Raw genomic sequence first — 20,903 nt, 5'->3', positions numbered from 1 at the left:
AACCTGTGACCCACGCTTGCAAACCTGTTCTTTGCAAGACTCACATGTGAGTACCCACAATGTATTGCTATGCATGCCTCATTCCTGTGCCAGCCGCTCCATACTGTGGTACGCAGATGTGTCAGAAGCTGAGGCTTCTGAAGAGCGTATCCTAGGGTTCTTAGCACCCTTACTAGCTCCAGAGCTTGATTTGTGATGTATTGTGGGAGAACTTGTCTGTCCCTCCCACGGCTCTTGCCTGAAGTGCTCTTAGCCTACCAACACATCCAGCTGAGCCATTTTGCATATTCCCTGCAACAGGAGTCAGCAGTGTGGCTCCAGCACTGGTGGAAGACCTTTTCCTGGTTGCAATTTCCTTGCTATTTCAGGATTCAGGCAGAGCATCTGTGAGGTGCTGGTGGAGATTTCAGTGGCAGTATTTGTCCTGTTGAAGGCAACTCTGAGAGGAGAGTACAGCCATGGCATCCACAGTCCAGTTGATGCAGCTGATGCCTGCTGCCAGTGCTGCAGACACTCCACAGGTAGCAGCTCCTGGAGCAGGGCCACAAGCACAGACTGGTGGGATAACATTGTTCTGTGGACCTGGTATGACCAACAGATGCTCCAGAAATTTTGCATGAAGAAGCAGATGTTCCTGGACCTGTACGAGCACCAGGCACTGACATTTCACCACCAGGGCACACATGAGGGAAGCCATACCAGTCCATAAGCAGGTTGCTATAGCCATCTGGAAGCTGGCTACTCCAGAATGCTACCGGTCGATGGCAAACCAGTATGTTGTTGGCAAGTAAACTGTGGGGGTTCAGGTGTTGGAATCTTGCAAGGAGATCAGGACTGTGGTTTACCCGAAAGTGGTGGGCATAAACAATGCTACTGAAATAAGTGCCAGCTTTGAGAGACTGCATGGGGTACTGATGGGACTTATGTGCCCATCACTTTTTCTCCAAAAGGAGCAAATGAGTACATAACTGTAAAGGGTAATACTCCATCATTATGCAGGCTTTGGTCAACCACAGAGGCAGGTTCATGGGTGCCAATGTGGGATGTACTGGCAAGGTGCATGATGCCAGGTTTTTTTCAAAGATCAGGACTTCAACTTCATGGACAAGCAGGGAGCTTACTCCCTCTCGATGACATTGTTATAAATGGAGTAAAGCTTATGCTCAAATAAATTTGTCAGTCTCTAAGGTGCCACAAGTACTCCTTTTCTTTCTGTCTCCACTGTTATTCTAGGACAGTGACTCTCAGCCTTTCCAGACTACTGTGCCCCTTTCAGGAGTCTGATTCGTCTTGCATACCCCCAAGTTTTATGTCACTTAAAAACTACTTGCTTACAAAATCAGACATAAAAATACAAAAGTGTCACAGCATGCTAGTACTGAAAAATGCTTATTTTCTCACTTTCACCATATAATTATAAAATAAATCAATTGGAATATAAATATTGTACTTACATTTTATAGAGAAGTATAAACAAGTCATTGTATGAAATTATCATTTGTACTGACTTGGCTAGTGCTTTTTATGTAGCCTGTTGTAAAACTAGGCAAATATCTAGATGAGTTGATCCTGGAAGACCTCTGAGTACCCCTGGGGTACGCATATCCCTGGTTGAGAACCACTGTTCTAGGGGGCCTCACATATCCCCTTCTACCAGGGTGTGGAAGTCCCAGAAGACTGGAAAAAGGCTAATGTAGTGCCAATCTTTAAAAAAGGGAAGAAGGAGGATCCTGGGAACTACAAGCCAGTCAGCCTCACCTCAGTCCCCGGAAAAATCATGGAGCAGGTCCTCAAGGAATCAGTTCTGAAGCACTTAGATGAGAGGAAAGTGATCAGGAACAGTCAGCAGGAATTCACCAAGAGCAAGTCATGCCTGACAATCTAATTGCCTTCTATGATGAGGTAACTGGCTCTGTGGATGAGGGGAAAGCAGTGGACGTGTTATTCCTTGACTTTAGCAAAGCTTTTGACACGGTCTCCCACAGTATTCTTGTCAGCAAGTTAAAGAAGTATGGGCTGGATGGATGCACTACAAGGTGGGTAGAAAGTTGGCTAGATTGTCGGGCTCAATGGGTAGTGATCAATGGCTCCATGTCTAGTTGGCAGCCGGTATCAAGTGGAGTGCCCCAAGGGTCAGTCCTGGGGCTGGTTTTGTTCAATATCTTCATTAATGATCTGGAGGATGGTGTGGATTGCAACCTCAGCAAGTTTGCAGGTGACACTAAACTGGGAGGAGTGGTAGATACGCTGGAGGTAGGGATAGGATACAGAGGGACCTAGACAAATTGGAGGATTGGGCCAAAAGAAATCTGATGAGGTTCAACAAGGACAAGTGCAGAGTTCTGCACTTAGGACAGAAGAATCCAATGCACCGCTACAGACTAGGGACCGAATGGCTAGGCAGCAGTTCTGCAGAAAAGGACCTAGGGGTGACAGTGGACGAAAAGCTGGATATGAGTCAACAGTGTGCCCTTGTTGCCAAGAAGGCCAATGGCATTTTGGGATGTATAAGTAGGGGCATAGCGAGCAGATGGAGGGACGTGATCGTTCCCCTCTATTCGACATTGGTGAGGCCGCATCTGGAGTACTGTGTCCAGTTTTGGGCCCCACACTACAAGAAGGATGTGGATAAATTGGAGAGAGTCCAGCGAAGGGCAACAAAAATGATTAGGGGACTGGAACACATGACTTATGAGGAGAGGCTGAGGGAGCTGGGATTGTTTAGCCTGCAGAAGAGAAGAATGAGGGGGGATTTGATAGCTGCTTTCAACTACCTGAAAGGGGGTTCCAAAGAGGATGGCTCTAGACTGTTCTCAATGGTAGCAGATGACAGAACGAGGAGTAATGGTCTCAAGTTGCAGTGGGGGAGGTTTAGATTGGATATTAGGAAAAACTTTTTCACTAAGAGGGTGGTGAAACACTGGAATGCGTTACCTAGGGAGGTGGTAGAATCTCCTTCCTTAGAGGTTTTTAAGGTCAGGCTTGACAAAGCCCTGGCTGGGATGATTTAACTGGGAATTGGTCCTGCTTTGAGCAGGGGGTTGGACTAGATGACCTTCAGGGGTCCCTTCCAACCCTGATATTCTATGATTCTATGATTCTATGATGGGGTGTACAAACCCCACACAGGGTAACAAGGGGTTAAGGAACTGCTCTGGGTCCAGCTAGCCCCGCCCCACCACACCTGTAGGAAATGCACCAACTGGAGGAGGAGTTAAAAGGCAGGGGAGAAGCTCACTTGGGGTAGACCAGGGAAGAGAACAGACCTGCAACCTGCAGCTCCAGCAGAGCAAAGCTGAGGGAAGACAGAATTTGTCCCTTAGATAACTTCCCAAAGGTCCTTTCCTGAGGAAAGGGAGGACCTGGCGCAGGAACAGCCTGAGAGAGCAACAGGGGAAAGCCCTAAGACTGTAATGAATGGACTATAAGGTAGATAGAAAGCTGGCTAGATTGTCGGGCTCAATGGGTAGTGATCAATGGCTCAGTGTCTAGTTGGCAGCCAGTATCAAGCAGAGTGCCCCAGGGGTTGGTCCCGGGGCTGGTTTTGTTCAACATCTTTTATTAATGATCTGGATGATGGGATTAATTGCACCCTCAGCAAGTTCGCAGATGACACTAAAATGGGTGAGAAGTAGATACGATGGAGGGTAGGGATAGGGTGCAGGGTGACCTAGACAAATTGGAGGATTGGGCCAAAAGAAATCTGATGAAGCTTAACAAGGACAAGTGCAGAGTTCTGCACTTAGGAAGGAAGAATCTCATGCACAGCTACAGACTGGGGACCGACTGGCTAAGCAGCAGTTCTGCAGAGAAGGACCTAGGGATTACAGTGGATGAGAAGCTGAATATGAGTCAACAGTGTGCCCTTGTTGCCAAGAAAGTCAATGGCATATTGCCAGCAGATTGAGGGACGTGATCATTCCCCTCTATTCGGCATTGGTGAGGCTTCATCTGGAGTACTGTGTCCAGTTTTGGGCCCCACACTACAAGAAATGATGTGGAAAAATGGGAAAGAGCGCAGTGGAGGGCAACAAAATGATTAGGGGGCTGGAGCACATGATTTATGAGGAGAGGCTGAGGGAACTGGGATTATTTAGTCTGTAGAAGAGAAGAATGAGGGGGGATTTGATAGCTGCTTTCAACTACCTGAAAGGGGGTTCCAAAGAGGATGGTTCTAGACTGTTCTCAGTGGTAGAAGAGGACAGGACAAGGAGTAATGGTCTCAAGTTGCAGTGGAGGAGGTTTAGGTTGGACATTAGGAAAAACTTTTTCACTAGGAGGGTGGTGAAGCACTGGAATGAGTTACCTAGGGAGGTGGTGGAATCTCCATCCTTAGAGGTTTTTAAGGTCCATCTTGACAAAGTCTTGGCTGGGATGATTGGGTTGGTCCTGCTTTGAGCAGGGGATTGGACTAGATGACTTCCTGAGGTCTCTGCCAACCCTAATATTCTATGATTCTGTGACTGAGCTGGCCCAGAAGGGGGGCCATGCCATGGCAGAGAGAGAGAGAGCACTACCCCAGTATAGGCAGCAGCCAGAAGGTGCTTTGTTGTGAGCAGACACCCTTCGCACTGCCTAGACCCAGACGGTGATGTTGGGACAATTGCAGGAAAGGGGGAGTGATAGGAAGTTGTCCAGGGAGGGCAGTCTTAAGCAACCCTGGTTGTCAGATCGCTGACAGCCTTCAAAGGGCCCTGGGTCAGAGCCTGGTGGAGCGAGAGGGCTCACACTCCCCTACCAACAACCCCCAGCAAGTCATGGGTCTAAGCCCTGACCACTAGGTGACGCTTCCCTATCAACTACCCCTTGAAAGAGGATCATTACACATGTTTGTAAAACCGTTCACTGACTTGAGAGACCTGACAAAGAAGGTTCAGTTACATGCTCAGTAGCTGTATGATGGTGGTGGAATGCACATTTGGAAGGTTGAAGTCAAGATGCTGCTGCCTTCAGAACCATTTGGATGCCAGTGTTGTCAAAACCAGCTGCATTATTGTGCTCTGCTGTGCACTGCACAATGTGTGCGAGATAAAAGGTGAACTGATTAACCAGGAGTGGACTTAAGGCACTGTTGGATAGCAGGAACGTTACATGAAATCAGAAAATGCACCTATCACTACGGGGCAGGATCCCCATGTGCCAGGGTCAGCAGTGATGGTTTGTGCACCCACATGATGTATTTCCAGGGTGCTAAGGATAATGGAGAATGAAGTAATATAGTTACTCTACACTTAAATTACCCCACACATATCCTCTTGATTTTTAAACCAATCTCATGATTTTGGGAGGACCTAACTCATGATTTTTGAATTCTTGAGGTTGGCAATACTCTTATTCATACAAATTAGTACAAGTTTTCTATCACAATATTCATTGCAACAAGCTTCATGGGCACAGCAAAGCAAGGTGCAAAACAACTTGCCATCACATGCCTCTTCCAAGACTGGGGGCTGGCATTCCAAAATAAAGGGGGAAAGATTTTATCATTGTTACCATGGAGACTGGACTAAGAGCAATAACTACTTGTTTTAATTTTCTCAGCTTCCCCAACTCCTCCACCTAAAGTACACTGACTCTCAAGGACAGTCTCTCATACATTAGGACATAGAAATTCATTCATTACACTTTATTTATTAATATAACAGTTTGATCAAAGGGAAAAGCTCTGATTTTGGTGACCCTGGTGAGGAAACGTATTTAAGTGGGTGGCACTATATTCACACTTGGGTGACAGAGAGCAGAATGTTGCCCGTAGTCTCAAAGGTTTAGACGGACAATAAGGGAGCCTTTAGCTTCAGCAGGGAACTTTACCTTGTTACGTTCCAAGTGTGGCAGCTACCAGCAGAGAGCGATAATACAGGAGTGGATTAGGCTCATTTCACCCAGAGCCATATGCTGCCGCACTCCTTCTGATTTTGCTTAAATCTCGTTCTCACCACATGGTCTCATACATAATTACATAAGACACACATAACAAAGAAGCACTCATGCAGGAAGTGAACCTGCCCTGGAGTTCTCTCTAGCTCGCACACAAGCTTCATCGGCCCCCAGGCCAAGGGACGGACATGCAGCTCAGTTTACAGGGCCCCTCGTGTTCCATTAGGTTCCAGAGAACAGGCCAGATAAGTGCAATGGTTTCAGTGATCAGATATGAGCATGTCCAGGATAGCTGGGTTCCTGCTAATAGCTCCACCCTGTGGTGGAACTGCCTTGTGTTTTTTGCTGCACTGGTTTGGTAACAAAGCAGCTATGTAGCTCTTGGCCCAGACAGGTTATGGAAACACCTGCATGCTACAGCATCCAGGAGCTAGGGGCTGGAAGAACAGATCAGGGGCGGAGGGATAGCTCAGTGGTTTGAGCATTGGCCTGCTAAACCCAGGGTTGAGAGTTCAATCCTTGAGGGGGCCATTTAGGGATCTGGGGCAAAAATTGGGGATTGGTCCTGCTTTGAGCAGGGGTTGTACTAGATGACCTCCTGAGGTCCCTTCCAACCCTGATAGTCTATGATTCTATGATCAGGCCACAGCAAGCTTTGAACAGGCCTGGTGGGGAAAGGAAACACTATTGGAAGGGCTCCGGGGGTGAAAGCGCAATCCCCTCCTGCTCCAGTCAAAGACACATGGTGTAAGGCCCCAGGGGACTCCCATAACAATGAGCCATACAAGCATTGCAGTGACAGTCACTGACCCACACAGCAGAGTGCTGGGCTCCAGCAGCCCCCTACCTCCCCTTGCCCTGGAAGCCAGGTCGCTGCTGTCCCTGAGGGGCTGAGTCAGTCAAGGGGTTGGCTGCTTGCCCTCAGGGAAGAGAGGACCTCCAGGCCACTCCGCTCAGCATTCTGTTCCCAGGGCTCTACCAGCCCCAGGGAGGATCCTCTGCATTTCCTAGGGTCGTAACTGATTTCCTGGCCCTTGCCAGCATCACCAGGCCCAGTGGAGCTGGGCCCCTCCTGGCCTGAACAAGGGTATCACTGAGGCCTGAAGGGCTTGTGCTCCCTACCTCCCAAAAGAAACAAAGAGTGAGGCCCAATGCTGCTGGGCCGGCGTTCTGGGGAAAGAGAGAAAGGCCCAGCCCTGTCTAGTCTGGGGCTGGGGGTGGTTAGTGCCATGTGGCTCTTACAGAGCTAAACACCAAGCGGGGAAACCCTCACTGCCCAGTAGACAACGCAAAGGGACTGTAGGCCTCCCCTGGCGACGCTCCTGCCTCAGGGAGGCCCCCCTCCACAGCCACCTGCCACCGCAGGAGCCTCTGTCAAGGATAAGAGAAAGTTTGGCGTGGCTCTTACTAAGCCTGTATTGTTCCTCTGCTGGGGATGGACCCATCCAGGCCAAGGCAGGTTGGGACACAAACAAGCAGGCCTCTGCACTTCCCAAATCAGTGCTGGTGGCCCAGCAGGTTTAGGATCTGGAAGGCCTTGTCCTGAATGCTGAGGTGAGTCAGGGGGTGGAGGTGACACTCCCTCCCTGCCCCCCATGGGAGCTGGCCTTGGCTCCACCGTGTGAGCCTGGCATGAGCCGCCTGGCATTGCCGCTCGCCCCCCCAAAGTTCCTCCATGCCTCCATAAGGCGGTGTGCCCCACAATTTGAAAACCTCTGCTGTAGGTATTTTACCTTTCATAGCCCATCCCCACAGTGCCCTTGGCACCCTATCCCCCACCAGTCTCAAAGTTGCCTGGAAATGAAGGTAGCTTGTTTAAATCATTAATAAAAATTGTACAATGGGCCTGTCCCAACACTTAGCCCCATGAAACTCCCCTCCTCCTGAGCCTCCAGGAGGGGCACCCCCCATTCCATCCCTCTAACCAGCCCTTTACCTAACTAAGTGCTGTAGCATCACACTCAGGGGTAGTTGCTGTGTGACCTAGACTACCATGTGCGGCTGTAGGTAATTCTTTGGGCAGCCCAGATGATGATGATTGATGCTTGCTGTTATTTTATTTGATTAGCTGAGGGAAGCGGTCAGGGTCCCCGCCAGGTGGGGCCGTCATCCTGGGCACAGCACAGGCACAGTCCCTGCTCCGGCGAGCTCGGGGGCATGGCGCAAGGAAATGTGACAAACGGGCATTCCTAGCTGGCAGAGGGAGGCAGTGGGGGGCAGGTGAAAAGAGAGCAAAGCCAGTAAGTTGAGAGGGGCGGTGTTTTGAATGGGAGGCCAAAGAGCCTCATGGAGGCTGCAAGGAGGAGGGTGCCATGGAGAGGCAGGGATGAGGAATCAGGTGGCAGCACGTGGAACCAATCGAATTCATTGGCAAGTTTTCTAGGAGCAAATAATTGAATCCTCAATCAAAAATGTAACTATTTGATTTTTTTTTTGTATCCTTAACATGGGAGGAAGAGGAAGGCAAAGCCCTGGGGGAGTGAAATAGCCCTGGTTGGGACAGGAGGTCTCTGGGAGGTGTAGGGAGGGAGGGAATTGAGAGATCTCCATTGGGAGAGGTGTAAGTTAGGGGCCTGGGTGACTGTAATTTATTTCCTTTCCATTATATGGTTGGCTTTAATCATGTCCTTCCAGAGTTTGGGGTGGCAGGGATGCTGGTTTCATTCTATTGTGATCCATGAGCACAGCAGGGATTGCTACACTGGATGAGCTGGTGCAGGTCTGCTTTGTTCTTTCTCCACCAGTTTTGTGGGCTGCAGCAGATGTTCACAGTTGTTTCTTTTTTATTTTTCATTCCTTGTTTCCTTACTCTAGGAATTTTTCCCATTGCACTCTCTTCTGGCAAAGTCTCACTCCATTTTGAAGGAACATAGGAATTCCAAGCCTGGCTCACAGCTGAGGTCCATCCAATCTAGTGCCCTTTGTCTGACAGTGGCCAGTACTGTGCTTCAGAGGAAGCTGCAGAAACTCCACAGTAGCTGCTGCAGAATACTCTGTACCCCTGAATGTGTCATCCTGATCCCTCAAAGTCAGAGACTGGGGTCAGCCCTGAACCAGAAGGGTGTATCTCCTGGGGTTCTCTCTCTTCCAAAGCTCTTCTTTTAGCATTAACTATTGTGACTCTGGATGCTCTTGTAATACAGATACACGTCTAGTCCTTTGAATCTTGCTAAATTCGTGGCTTCAATAACTTCATGTGGCAGTGAGTTCCACAGTTTAATTATGTATTGGGTGAAAAAATATTTCCTTTTCTCAGTTTTAAATTACTGCCTTTCAATGTTAAGTTTACTGCCTTTCAATGTTATCAAATGCCCCCCATTTTCTCATGTTCTCTTCTGCTCCCAGTCTATTGTCTCTACACCATTAATTATTACATCTCTTTATTATGTCCCCAAGGTTGCCAACTCTGTTGATTTTTTTTTGTGAGTCTCACAGTATTTGGTATTCTTCTTCTTAAAGCCCCAACATCTAGAGTTGGTTAATTATGTGGGAATCTCAGCTTTCATTAAAAAGTACATTTCTAGCAGCTCTCCTAGTTGCCGAGAAAAGCTTGAAAATTATCTTAGTGTAACCTAAAGGCTCAGAAATCAACAGCCATCAGGCATGTTGCAAGTTATGGCAACCTCTCTGGCCAGAGTAGAGCATGTACTGTCTATGGTGCCACCCACTTTTGCCTCTAGCTCCACCCCCATTATGCCTCAGTGTCCCCATCTGAAACATGGGAGTGATGATAGTGACCTGGTTCATGGGGAATGGGTGGTTGGAAGAACTGATAGTGGCAAAGCATATTAGGACCTTTGGATGAACGGTTCCGATCACAGCATCTGCTGCTTGTAGGGGATTAAGCCGTGCATTCCAGTTACTGCTGTGGGACCCCTTGAGCTGACTTACCCAGGTCTGACTCACCAGGTCATGGTAACCTGTGCTTTTTTACTCATCCCCCTCCCGCACTGCCGCTCTTGGGCACTCTCCCCACTTAAGAAGTGTTGTGTCCAACTCCAGCCAAACAGCAAAGGCTGGTTAGTGAGTGCAAAGCTTAAAGAGCAGCAGGCTCCTGCCCTACCTCAGGCTTCATTAGCGCAGCTCTCGCTGCACTGGGCAATGCACTAGAGTTTGCTGCTTTGTGAAGGAGTTTCGAAGTGAGACCTGATTTGCAAAGGCACCTGCACTGTCCCTGAGCTAGGCTCCTGGCTGATGGAGCCTCTCTCCCCATATGCTGTCTCAATGGCTGAGATTAGTGGGCACAGCCTGGTGTGGTGTTTGTGGGTAGGGATATGGCATTCTTGGGTAGACCTGCCTGACCCTTTTTGCTGGCCAATGGTGTAAATCCCACCTGGTCACTGGACCAATAGCCTGACCCTGCTGAGCTCCTTGCATGTTGGCTTAGGGATCCCGCACAATACCTAGACACTAGCAGGATGGACACAGTGTTTAAAATAAAAACTGACATGCCCATTATGCTCAATGAGATCTGAGTTCCCTCGTTCTTTGTGCCCACAGTTCCACCCGCTGTCTCTGTGTAACACCAGTGAGGATGAGCACACCAGCTCTGGATTTGTCACTATTGTCAAACTCGAGCGACCGGATCGAGATCTCCACCCCTGTCTGTCATTGGACAACAAGGTATGTGCATGAACGCTCTGAATGGAAATGGCCTGGGCCCTTACGACTAAAGGGACAGGCAGAAATATAGGAGGATGCAGGATGGGTCTCTGTTCCCTCGGCAGGAGGACTGAGCCGGTTTCTGTTCCCGTTGCAGCTGGCCCTGGTATCCAAACTTCATAGCACTTGGGACTGAACAGCCTTGTAAACAGTGTAATGTTTTCATAATCTGCGCCTTGGTTCTTTGGGACAGGTCAGACCCTTAGCCAGCATCGCAAGAAAACTCTGCTCCTATCCACAGCTTACCCATGCCCCACCCGCTGCTGCCCTTCCACACATACTGTGTGCTCTCCTGCCCACTCCAGTCAGTTATATGTGTCCGACATCAGAAACAGCCACTAGGTCCACACTTCACAGCACAAGGATTTTATTTTGCACCATTTATCCTGAGCACTGAATGAGGCAAGATCCCATGGAAAATATAATCTGTGACCCTGTAATGAAAGCTGGTATTGGAATTCTTTAGCAGAGAAAGGCAGAGCAAGACTCAGGGGCTGGAAGTTAAAGGCAGACAAATCCAAATAGGAAATAAGGCACAAATACCTAACAACAAAGGTGATTAACTGTTGGAACCAATCTGGAAAGGAAGTGGTGGATTCTGTTTCTTGATATCTTCTAATCCAAACTGGACGCCTTTCTGGAAGATGCTTCAGCCAAACACAAGCTATTGGCCTTATACAGGGTAACGGGGTAAAGTGTGATGGCCTGTACTATACAGGAGGTCAGACCACGTGAACTAGCGGTCCCCTCAGGCTTTAAACTCTGTGAATCCAGCATACACACAAGAGGGCAGTGTTAAGGCAGAACAGGGAGATTTATGGCGGCATTTTCTTGAATTTTCAGTGGTTCTGTCTGGAAATTTGACAGCCTCCTAAGTCAGTTTTTTATAAGGAATTTATTCTTATTTCACATTTGTGCGCAGCATTGCAGGTGTGCTTTCCACGGTGAGTGAAATGAAGGACCTGCACAGAGAGCTTGCAATGTAGAGACACCCTATTTTGACAAAAAGAAAAGGAGGACTTGTGGCACCTTAGAGACTAACAAATTTCTTTGAGCATAAGCTTTCATGAGCTAAAATAAATTGGTTAGTCTCTAAGGTGCCACAAGTCCTCCTTTTCTTTTTGCGGATACAGACTAACACGGCTGCTACTCTGAAACCTATTTTGACAATGTCTTTTGCAACCTTCGAATGGACTGTTTCCTTTCTGGAAGGGGCTCTGCTTAGCAACTTATTTCTTAGCCATTATGGGCCCTGTCCTGCCACCCCTACTCACATGAGGCTGTACCGCAGTCACCAAGGCATCCCTCTGATTTCACTGGAGTAAGGTACTATCAGCATGAGTCAGGGCAGCAGCACTAGGCCTCTGATGTTTATAGCCTGTTTTCTGTAGTTTTACTCTGTCCTCAATGATTAGTGTCTGTTATGTTGTTCTTAGCTGTAAGAAGGGGAGTTACACCTTTCTGCTCCTCACCTGCTCAGCTCAGGAGTTGGGTGCTGCCCCTTTTCTTTCCCGCTTGGCCTCTTTCAGTGGGTCCTTTGCCACTAGACACTGAATATCTCGTAGAAATGCAGAGAACACCTCTTGGCTTCAGTGGGAAGGAGAGGCATCTCAGTGCTTGGAGGGGTCAGGCCCAATGCTTGCTGCTTGCTCAGTCTGTCCAGGCAGGGCTCAGAAGTTCCCCTGTGGGTCATGCCATTCACCACCAAGGAGTTCCCCATTACCCTGGAGGCCAGCTGTCCTCCGTTACTCTGCAATCTCTGCATAAAGACTTTTGTGAAGAAAGTGAAGACTTTGTCTGTGACGACTGATCAGAACGTCACCTCAGACGATGCAGAATAACCCACCAACCAGTGCACCCTGGGATGGGTACATTATGACCAAAGCTATCTGGGATATAAGGAAGCTCCACACTGGTAAGTGATGCAAGTTGTGGCAGCCAAGCCCTGTATCTAATTAGTGCAGGTAATGTGGTGGATCTTTGCAACAGAGGAGAAAGTAAACAGAGAATTTTTCTGCCCCCAGTTTACCCAGGGCAAATGTCCATCATCCTGGATCCCTCTTCTGCTCATGAGCAGTGTGCCTGAAAGGCTCTAGAGCAGCGTTTCTCAAACTGTGGTCTGCAGGCCCTGCTGATCAACTCCTCCCCTTCCCTCCCTCAACTCCTCTCCCTCCCTCCCAGCGCCTTCTGTACGCTAAAACTCTTGTGGTGCAGCGGGGCTAAGGCAGGCTCTCTGCCTGCCCTGGCCCTGCGCCGCTCCTGGAAGCGGCCAGCACGTCCCTCCCTGTGGCCCCTGGGGCGGAAGCAGGGGGTCTCCGCGTGCTGCCCCTGGCCTGAGCACTGACTCTGCAGCTCCCATTGGCCAGGAACTGCAGCCAATGGGAGCTGCAGGGGCAGTGCCTGCGGAGACCCCCGGCCCCCCCGCCTAGGAGCCGCTGCCAGAGGGATGTGCCAGTCGCTTTCGGGAGCTGCCCAAGGTAAGCTGGAGCCCGGCAGCCTTCACCCCCTCCTGCACCCCAACCCTCTGCCCCAGCCCAGAGCCTGCACCCTGTACCCAAACTCCCTCCCATAGCCCTCACCCTGCACCCCCTCCCGCAACCAAACTCCCTCCCAGAGCCTGCACTCCTTCCTGCATCCCAACCCCCTGCCCCAGCCTGGTGAAAGTGAGTGAGGGTGGGGGAGAGTAAGCGATGGAGGGAGGGGGCATAAAGTGAGCAGGGGTGGGGCTTCAGAGAAGGGGTGGGGCAGGGGCTGAGCGGGGGGCTTTGGGGGTTCCTAACATTTTTTAAATCAAAATGGGGGTCCTCGGGTTGCAAAAGTTTGAGAACCGCTGCTCTAGAGCACTAGGCTCTTCTTTCCTCTGCATTAGCTTGTGATTTTCTTTAAATCTGGATTTCTCAACCTTTTTGTGCTGCCAACCCACTTTGGACATAAAAAAAATCGTTACCTCCCCCCCTAGAAAAAGTGTGACCCCCAGGGCTCTGGGCTTCAGCTCTGCTCAGGGGATGGGACTCCAGGCTTCAGGCCCTCTCAGGGCATGGGGCTCTGGACTGCAGCCCCCTTGAGGCACGGGGCTCCAGGCTTCAGCCTCCCTTGGGGTGGGGGGCTCCAGGCTGGATGTTTGTCTACATTTTCATATATATTGTGTTCTGTAGTGTAACTGAAATCAAAGTGTACATTATTTTTATTATACATATTTGCACTGTAAAAATGATAAAAGAAATAGTAGTGTAATCTCTTTATCGTGAAAATGCAACCTATAAATGCAGATTTTTTTGTTACCTAACTGCACTCAAAAACAAAACAATTTTAAACTTCAGAGCCTACAAGACCACTCAGTCCTGCTTCTTGTTCAGCCAATCGCGCAGACAAACAAGTTTGTTTACATTTACAGTAGATGCTGCTGCCCTCTTCTTATTTACAGTGTCACCAGAAAGTGAGAACAGGCATTTGCATGGCACTTTTGTAGCCAGCACTGCAAGGTATTTACATACCAGATATGCTAAACATTCATGTGCCCCTTCATGCTTCGGCCACCATTCCAAAGGACATGCTTCCATGCTGGTGACAGTTGTTAAAAAAATAATCATAGAATATCAGGGTTGGGAGGGTCTCAGTTAACCTAATGCGTTAATTAAATTAGTGACTGGACTCCTTGGGGGAGAATTGTATGTCCCCTGCTCTGTTTTACCTGCATTCTGCCATATATTTCATGTTATAGCAGTCTCAGACGATGACCCAGCACATGTTGTTCATTTTAAGAACACTTTCACTGCAGATTTGACAAAATGCAAAGAAGGTACCAATGTGAGATAAGACAGCACTTGACCCAATGTTTAAGAATCTGAAGTGCCTTCCAAAATCTGAGAGGGACAAGGTGTGGAGCATGATTTCGGAAGTATTAAAAGAGCAACACTCTGATGCGGAAACTACAGAATCCGAACCACCAGAAAAGAAAATCAACCTTCTGCTGGTGGCATCTGACTGAGATAATGAAAATGAACATGCGTCAGTCTGCACTGCTTTGGATTGTTATCGAGCAGAACCCGTCATCAGCATGGACCCATGTCCCCTGGAATGGTGGTTGAAATATGAAGGGACATATGAATCTTTAGCACATCTGGCACGTAAATATCTTGCGATGCCATCTACAACAGTGCCATGAGAATGCTCGTTCTCACTTTCGGGTGACACTGTAAACAAGAAGTGGGCAGCATTCTCTCCTGCAAATGTAAACAAACTTGATTGGCTGAACAAGAAGTAGGACTGAGTGGACTTGCAGGCTCTAAAATTTTACATTGTTTTATTTTTGAATGCAGTTTTTTTGTACATAAGTCTACATTTGTAAGTTCAACTTTCATGATAAAGAGATTGCACTACAGTAGTTGTATTGAATTGAAAAATACTATTTCTTTTGTTTTTTACAGTGCAAATAGTTGTAATAAAAAATAAAGTGAGCACTGTACATTTTGTATTCTGTGTTGTAATTGAAATCAATATATTTGAAAATGTGGAAAACATCCAAAAATATTTAAATAAATGGTATTCTATTATTGTTTAACAGTGTGATTAATTGCGATTAATTTTTTTAATCGCTTGACAGCCCTAGCAACAGATCAGCGTTCTGTTGCTGGCTCTGGCATAGCCTTTCTGTGGGACCTTGGTGAAGTTGCATGGGGCTGCATTTTAAATGGGATTAGAGCCAGACTGAAGTGGTCAGCACTCACAGCTGGACCTGGAATAACTAGGAACTACAGTATATATAAGGGTTTGATTACAGAGAAATATACAATCAATACAATATTAAAAGCTTTAAGTTATTAGACGTCTCAATAATGCTTGTTAATTACTGAAAGCGATGCTGGCAAGCATACTAGGTCATGTGACCACACCCTCCCCAGTGTTCCTACCCATCAGTGTCTCCCCCTCTGTTCCCTGACCCCCAAGTCCCAGGTACCTAGGGGGTGCACATGGGGACACGCTGCAGGCCCATGAGGAGATGCTGTTAGAAACACATGTTATCATCTAGGGACCTGGCAGTGCAGGTCTTGTCCTGTTGCAGATGCCATGTACTTTCCTGGTGCAAGATTAAGCCCTAACGGCTGATCTCGCTGTACTACAGGGGACTCATGCAGGTTCCCTTTCTGGCTGAGGGGTCAGGAGACCGGCACAGGGCAGAAGGCCCTTCCTGGGGGTCGCTGGAGAGGGACTAGCCGCCCACTCCCTCCCAGAATGGTGCTGACAGTTTGTAAAGCTTGGAACCTGCGGGCTCAGTTGCAAGCAGGTCTGGTCTCTGGATCCAAATCCTGAGCCGGTGTGGGCTGCAGGTGGTGGCTGGAGAGCTGGGCTGTGTCCTGTGCCTGGTAGGCTGTGGCAGGAGGAGCAGATTGTCCCTGCCTGAGGCCAGTCTGCAGGCCGGCATTACAGACAGGCCAGGTGCGGGGTCTGGAGTTCCTGTCAGGGCTCTCTGCTGAGAGGGAATGCCAAGCCGTTCGTGCCTCCCTTGATTTTCCTGGCACCCAGGATCTGCTCCTGGCTGGCTTCTGCCCTCTCATTGGCTGCTGGGGATTGCTGTGGTCTCCCCTCCTCCACTGGTTGAGGGAGGGGGGCTGCCAGGTTGACTGTGGGTGTCATATCCCCCTCCCCTTCCCTCCTTCTGCCAGGGGAAGTCAGCAGTGCTGGGCTCTGTCGGAGCCCACGGGGGCCACAGGGGATGTCTCTTCTCATGAGGCACTGCCCCATTTGGGGACTACATTTTGCTTTTAGGACTGAATCTGACTAGGGTTGGACTTTGCCTGAGATCCTGCTTGACTAGCTAACATGACTGTCACAAATGTCATCCCACTCTCCCCGTGCTGGTCTATGAAACCTCACTCCTGGCATTTGTCAGTGACAAGGGGTCCCACAAAGTGGGGCCCTGAATCAAAGAAGCCCAACAACAAGTGTAGCTCAGCCCTGTTGTATGGGCAGATGTGTCCACAGCAGTGTTCAGTAAATCAGGTTTTAGTTCCCCATCCCTTTCACTTTGCTGGCAGAGGTCACGTCTCTGTGTGCTGCTCAGACCATGCCTCCCCACTTCCCTCAGGCCCTTCGCTGGCTTCCACATCAGGGCCAAGCTACTCAGCCATCAGCCAGCAGGCTCTGCCCAACTCCACTGTCCAAACATCTCCCTGCTCTGCAGTTCTCCCAAGCTTCATTTTTGATCGCTCCCTTCCCCTTCTTCCCAGATCTAGACTCCTTGCATGCCGCAGGTGGAACAGCCTCCTGCTCTGTATTCAACACACATCCTCTTGCCCCACGGGACTCCTTGTTCTGGGAAGCACGAAGCATCGAGTTGGTGCAAGCCGCACACCATTCTGTGTTGGGGTATTTTGTATTGTATCAGCTCACGCTGTCCGAGGAAGGGGCTCTTGCTTTTGTTTCCTGTGGTGGAGCATTGCAGATATAATTGCAGCACTATATAAATGATAAGAATAGTCCTTTGTAAAATATTATCATAACCCCCACCCGAGCTGTCACTCAGCCAAGCAATACACAATCAGCCCTTTCAGTCTTGCCCTGTGAGTCACTCCTTCAGCCGCCTGCTCATTTCTGCTGCTCTTCTCTGAACTCCTTCCAGTAATGAGGCATCCAAACCTGAAAATCAATAGCCAAGGTGATTAAGATGCACAGGAAGAGTTAATTGAAGAGTTGGGCAGATATTGTGAGGAATTATTCACAACTATTCAGCTGCCCCTTTGCTGCACTGGTGTTTGCAGCCATTCTTGTGTGTTTCTTTTCTGTGACGGTGAGTTTTTGTTCCAAGGATGGCTACAGAAAGCCAGAATTTCAGACTATTCCTACCAGTATGGATTTGCATCCAAAGTGACTAGAAATCAGGCCATTCAGTTATGGAAACCAACAATGGAATGTGGCTGAAGGGACCAATCACATGGCATGGATAACAAACTGCCAGCACTCCAACAATAAGTTGCAGCCAACGATTTGTGAGAAGCCCATTTGTCTAAGTGTTTGCAACAAAGATTTGTCAAATGATTTTGAATAACAAACAAATGCACAACAATCACCTTTGCCAGAGAAGCTATTTGTCAAGAATCATTTGCCCAGCTCCGGTTGCATGCTTTTTCCATCTTCTCTGTCTTTAACAGGAGAAAATCCTTGTAAAAGTGATTGCTATCCAGTGCATGCTGACTGGTTTCCACTGGGTGAAATTCACTACCTGAAAGTCCTGTTTCTCCTCAGGTACTGGCAAACTTTGAGGATCCTTTGATGACTCCGCTCCCTGATCCAGAGCCTGCTCTGAGCTTCTTTTTCCACCGCCCAATTTCCCAATCTGGTTCTACCAAACCCTAGAGCTCCCAATCCCTTCTCTGATCCTTAGCCTTCAATCCTAATCCCCTGGACTCTGATTTGCCACCTTAGTTCCCAACCTTGCCGCTAGCCCTGCTCTCCAGCCCCTGCAGCACCTGCAGGAGAAAAAGGAGGGATATGTGTGCCTGGGCAGGACGAAGAGGGAGTTGAACATGAACACTCTGTGCAACATCCTCTTTTGGGTTGGGGAATGCCTCTTACCTCAGGGCAGCCACAGGGCAAGAGTGCTGCCTTTGATCTTACAGCTGGGAAGCTCTGGTCTGACCTCTGGCCCCTCAGTTAGAGGCATATACTGTAATTGTGAAACCTGCTGTAGCAATTCTGGCAGATACGTGCTTGCACATGCTCTCCCAGGAACGCTCAGATCAAAGAACCCTGTGTGAGTAAGATCATCCCAGCTCTGCACTTTATTCACCTTCCTTCCTTCCTTCCTTCCTTCCTTCCTTCCTTCCTTCCTTCCACAAGAGGCAGCCATTAACTACTTCTCTGCCAAAGACAGCTCGGAAGCTGGCAGGGAACAGCTCCAAGGGGTGTCAAAGTCCCTGGGACAGTGGCCTCTAATTCCTTACTCTGGTGGCCTTCACGCTCACAGGGGTGAAACCCGTAGCTGTCTCTGTCAATCCTGGGGGAAAGTGCAGCCTGCATGCAGTGAGCAGAGAGGCTTGTGCAGCAGTGCTTGAAGTGTTTTGGGAAAAGTGGCAGGTCTAGCATAATCTCGGAGCATAGAATCATAAAATCATAGACTTTAAGGTCAGAAGGGACCATTATGATCATCTAGTCTGACCTGCACAACGCAGGCCATAGAATCTCACCCACCAACTCCTATAATAAACCCCTAAATTATGTCTGAGCTATTAAAGTCCTCAAATCGTGGTTTAAAGACTTCAAGGTGCAGAGAATCCTCCAGCAAGTGACCCGTGCCCCATGCTGCAGAGGAAGGCGAAACCCCCCCAGGGCCTCTGCCAATCTGCCCTGGGGGAAAATTCCTTCCCGATCCCAAAAATGGCGATCAGCTAAACCCTGAGCATGGGGGCAAAACTCACCAGCCAGACACCCAGGAAAGAATTCTCTGTAGTAACTCAGATCCCACCCCAACTAACATTCCATCACAGGCCATTGGGCATATCTACCGCTAGTAGTCAAAGATCAATTAAATGCCAAAATTAGGCTATCCCATCATATCATCCCTTCCATAAATTTATCAAGCTTAGTCTTGAAGCCAGATATGTCGTTTACCCCCACTGCTTCCCTTGGAAGGCTGTTCCAGAACTTCACTCCTCTGATGGTTAGAAACCTTCATCTAATTGCAAGTCTAAACTTCCTGATGGCCAGTATATATACATTTGTTCTTGCGTCCACATTGGTACTGAGCTTAAATAATTCCTCTCCCTCCCTAGTAGTTATCCCTCTGATATATTTATAGAGAGCAATCATATCTCCCCTCAGCCTTCTTTTGGTTAGGCTAAACAAGCCAAGCTCTTTGAGTCTCCTTTCATGAGACAAGTTTTCCATTCCTCGGATCATCCTAGTAGCCCTTCTCTGTACCTGTTCCAGTTTGAATTCATCCTTCTTAAACATGGGAGACCAGAACTGCACACAGTATTCCAGATGAGGGCTCACCAGAGCCTTGTATAATGGTACTAACACCTCCTTATCTCTACTGGAAATACCTCGCCTGATGCATCCCAAGACTGCATTAGCATTTTTGATGGCCATATCACATTGGCAGCTCATAGTCATCCTGTGATCAACCAATACTCCAAGGTCCTTCTTCTCCTCCGTTACTTCCAAGTGATGCGTTCCCAGTTTATAACAGATATTCTTGTTATTAATCCCTAAATGCATGACCTTGCACTTTTCACTATTAAATTTCATCCTATTACTATTACTCCAGTTTACAAGTTCATCCAGATCCTCCTGTATGATTTCCCGGTCCTTCTCTGTATTGGCAATACCTCCCAGCTTTGTGTCATCCGTGAACTTATTAGCACATTCCCTCTTTTTGTGCCAAGCTCAGTAATAAAAAGATTAAATAAGATTGGTCCCCAAACCGATCCCTGAGGAACTCCACTAGTAACCTCCCTCCAGTCTGACAGTTCACCTTTCAGTGTGACTCGCTGTAGTCTCCCCTTTAACCAGTTCCTTATCCACCTTTCAATTTTCATATTGATCCCCATCTTTTCCAATTTAGCTAATAATTCTCCATGTGGAACCGTATCAAATGCCGTACTGAAATTGAGGTAAATTAGATCTTCTGCATTCCCTTTGTCTAAAAAATCTGTTACCTTCTCAAAGAAGGAGATCAGGTTGGTTTGACATGATCTACCTTTTGTAATAAGACCTGGCTTGAGTTTTAAATGATATTTTTGCCAGATCTGCAACCCCATTATCTCCTTCCCCCCCACACACACGTTAACCCCCGCTGTGCAGTCTGTGCAGCAAGTACTCACCAACCCACAAAGCACCAGAGGGCCAAAACTTACATCCCAATGAGAGCCCTGTCCCTCCTATAGCACCACCTTCCAGTTTTACAATCTACCCTCCTGGCTAGTGGGACAAACAACCCACCCAAAGCCCAGAAATGTTCAAGACATCAGAGCAAAACCTATAAACCTACAATACCTGGGGAAACTCCTATCCCAACCCCCCACAAGCTGATCTGGTACAGCTCCCTGCACAGGACAATTGCAAACATAGAGCCCTCACGAGAGTGACATATGCAAAGTTAAAGCCAACTCTCACAACGTGATCACAAACTAGATATGGAAAGAGGGAGACACAAAGCAGTGTCAGAACCGTGTATAGACAGTCATGTTGGAGCCAGCACGTTGTGAGATATGATTTTGCCCTTAGCGCGGATAAGGACAGTCTTGTCTGAAAATATGCCATATAGTCTGGGCTAACCCTAGGGGGTAAAGTGACAGCAGAGATGACATCACATTATGGGGCAACCTCCCATTTGGTCAGCAATGCACGCTACTGGCAATGGAGGC

At 48.4% G+C, this 20,903-nt stretch overlaps 1 protein-coding gene across 1 annotated transcript in view; it reads left to right on the top strand.

Moving 5' to 3' along the window:
• Window positions 1-20,903, top strand: part of RNF43 (ring finger protein 43) — a 132,760-nt gene that overhangs the window by 58,859 nt on the left and 52,998 nt on the right. The window contains exon 2 of the mRNA XM_048823916.2: window positions 10,378-10,500. Coding sequence (XP_048679873.2) covers window positions 10,378-10,500 — 123 coding nt within the window. The remainder of the gene's footprint in view (window positions 1-10,377; window positions 10,501-20,903) is intronic.

This window comes from Caretta caretta, chromosome 17, assembly GCF_965140235.1.
Source record: "Caretta caretta isolate rCarCar2 chromosome 17, rCarCar1.hap1, whole genome shotgun sequence".
Classification (NCBI taxonomy): domain Eukaryota; kingdom Metazoa; phylum Chordata; order Testudines; family Cheloniidae; genus Caretta; species Caretta caretta.
The sequence above is the reverse complement of the archived record's forward strand: the minus strand, read 5'-3'. Positions and strand labels throughout refer to the sequence as shown.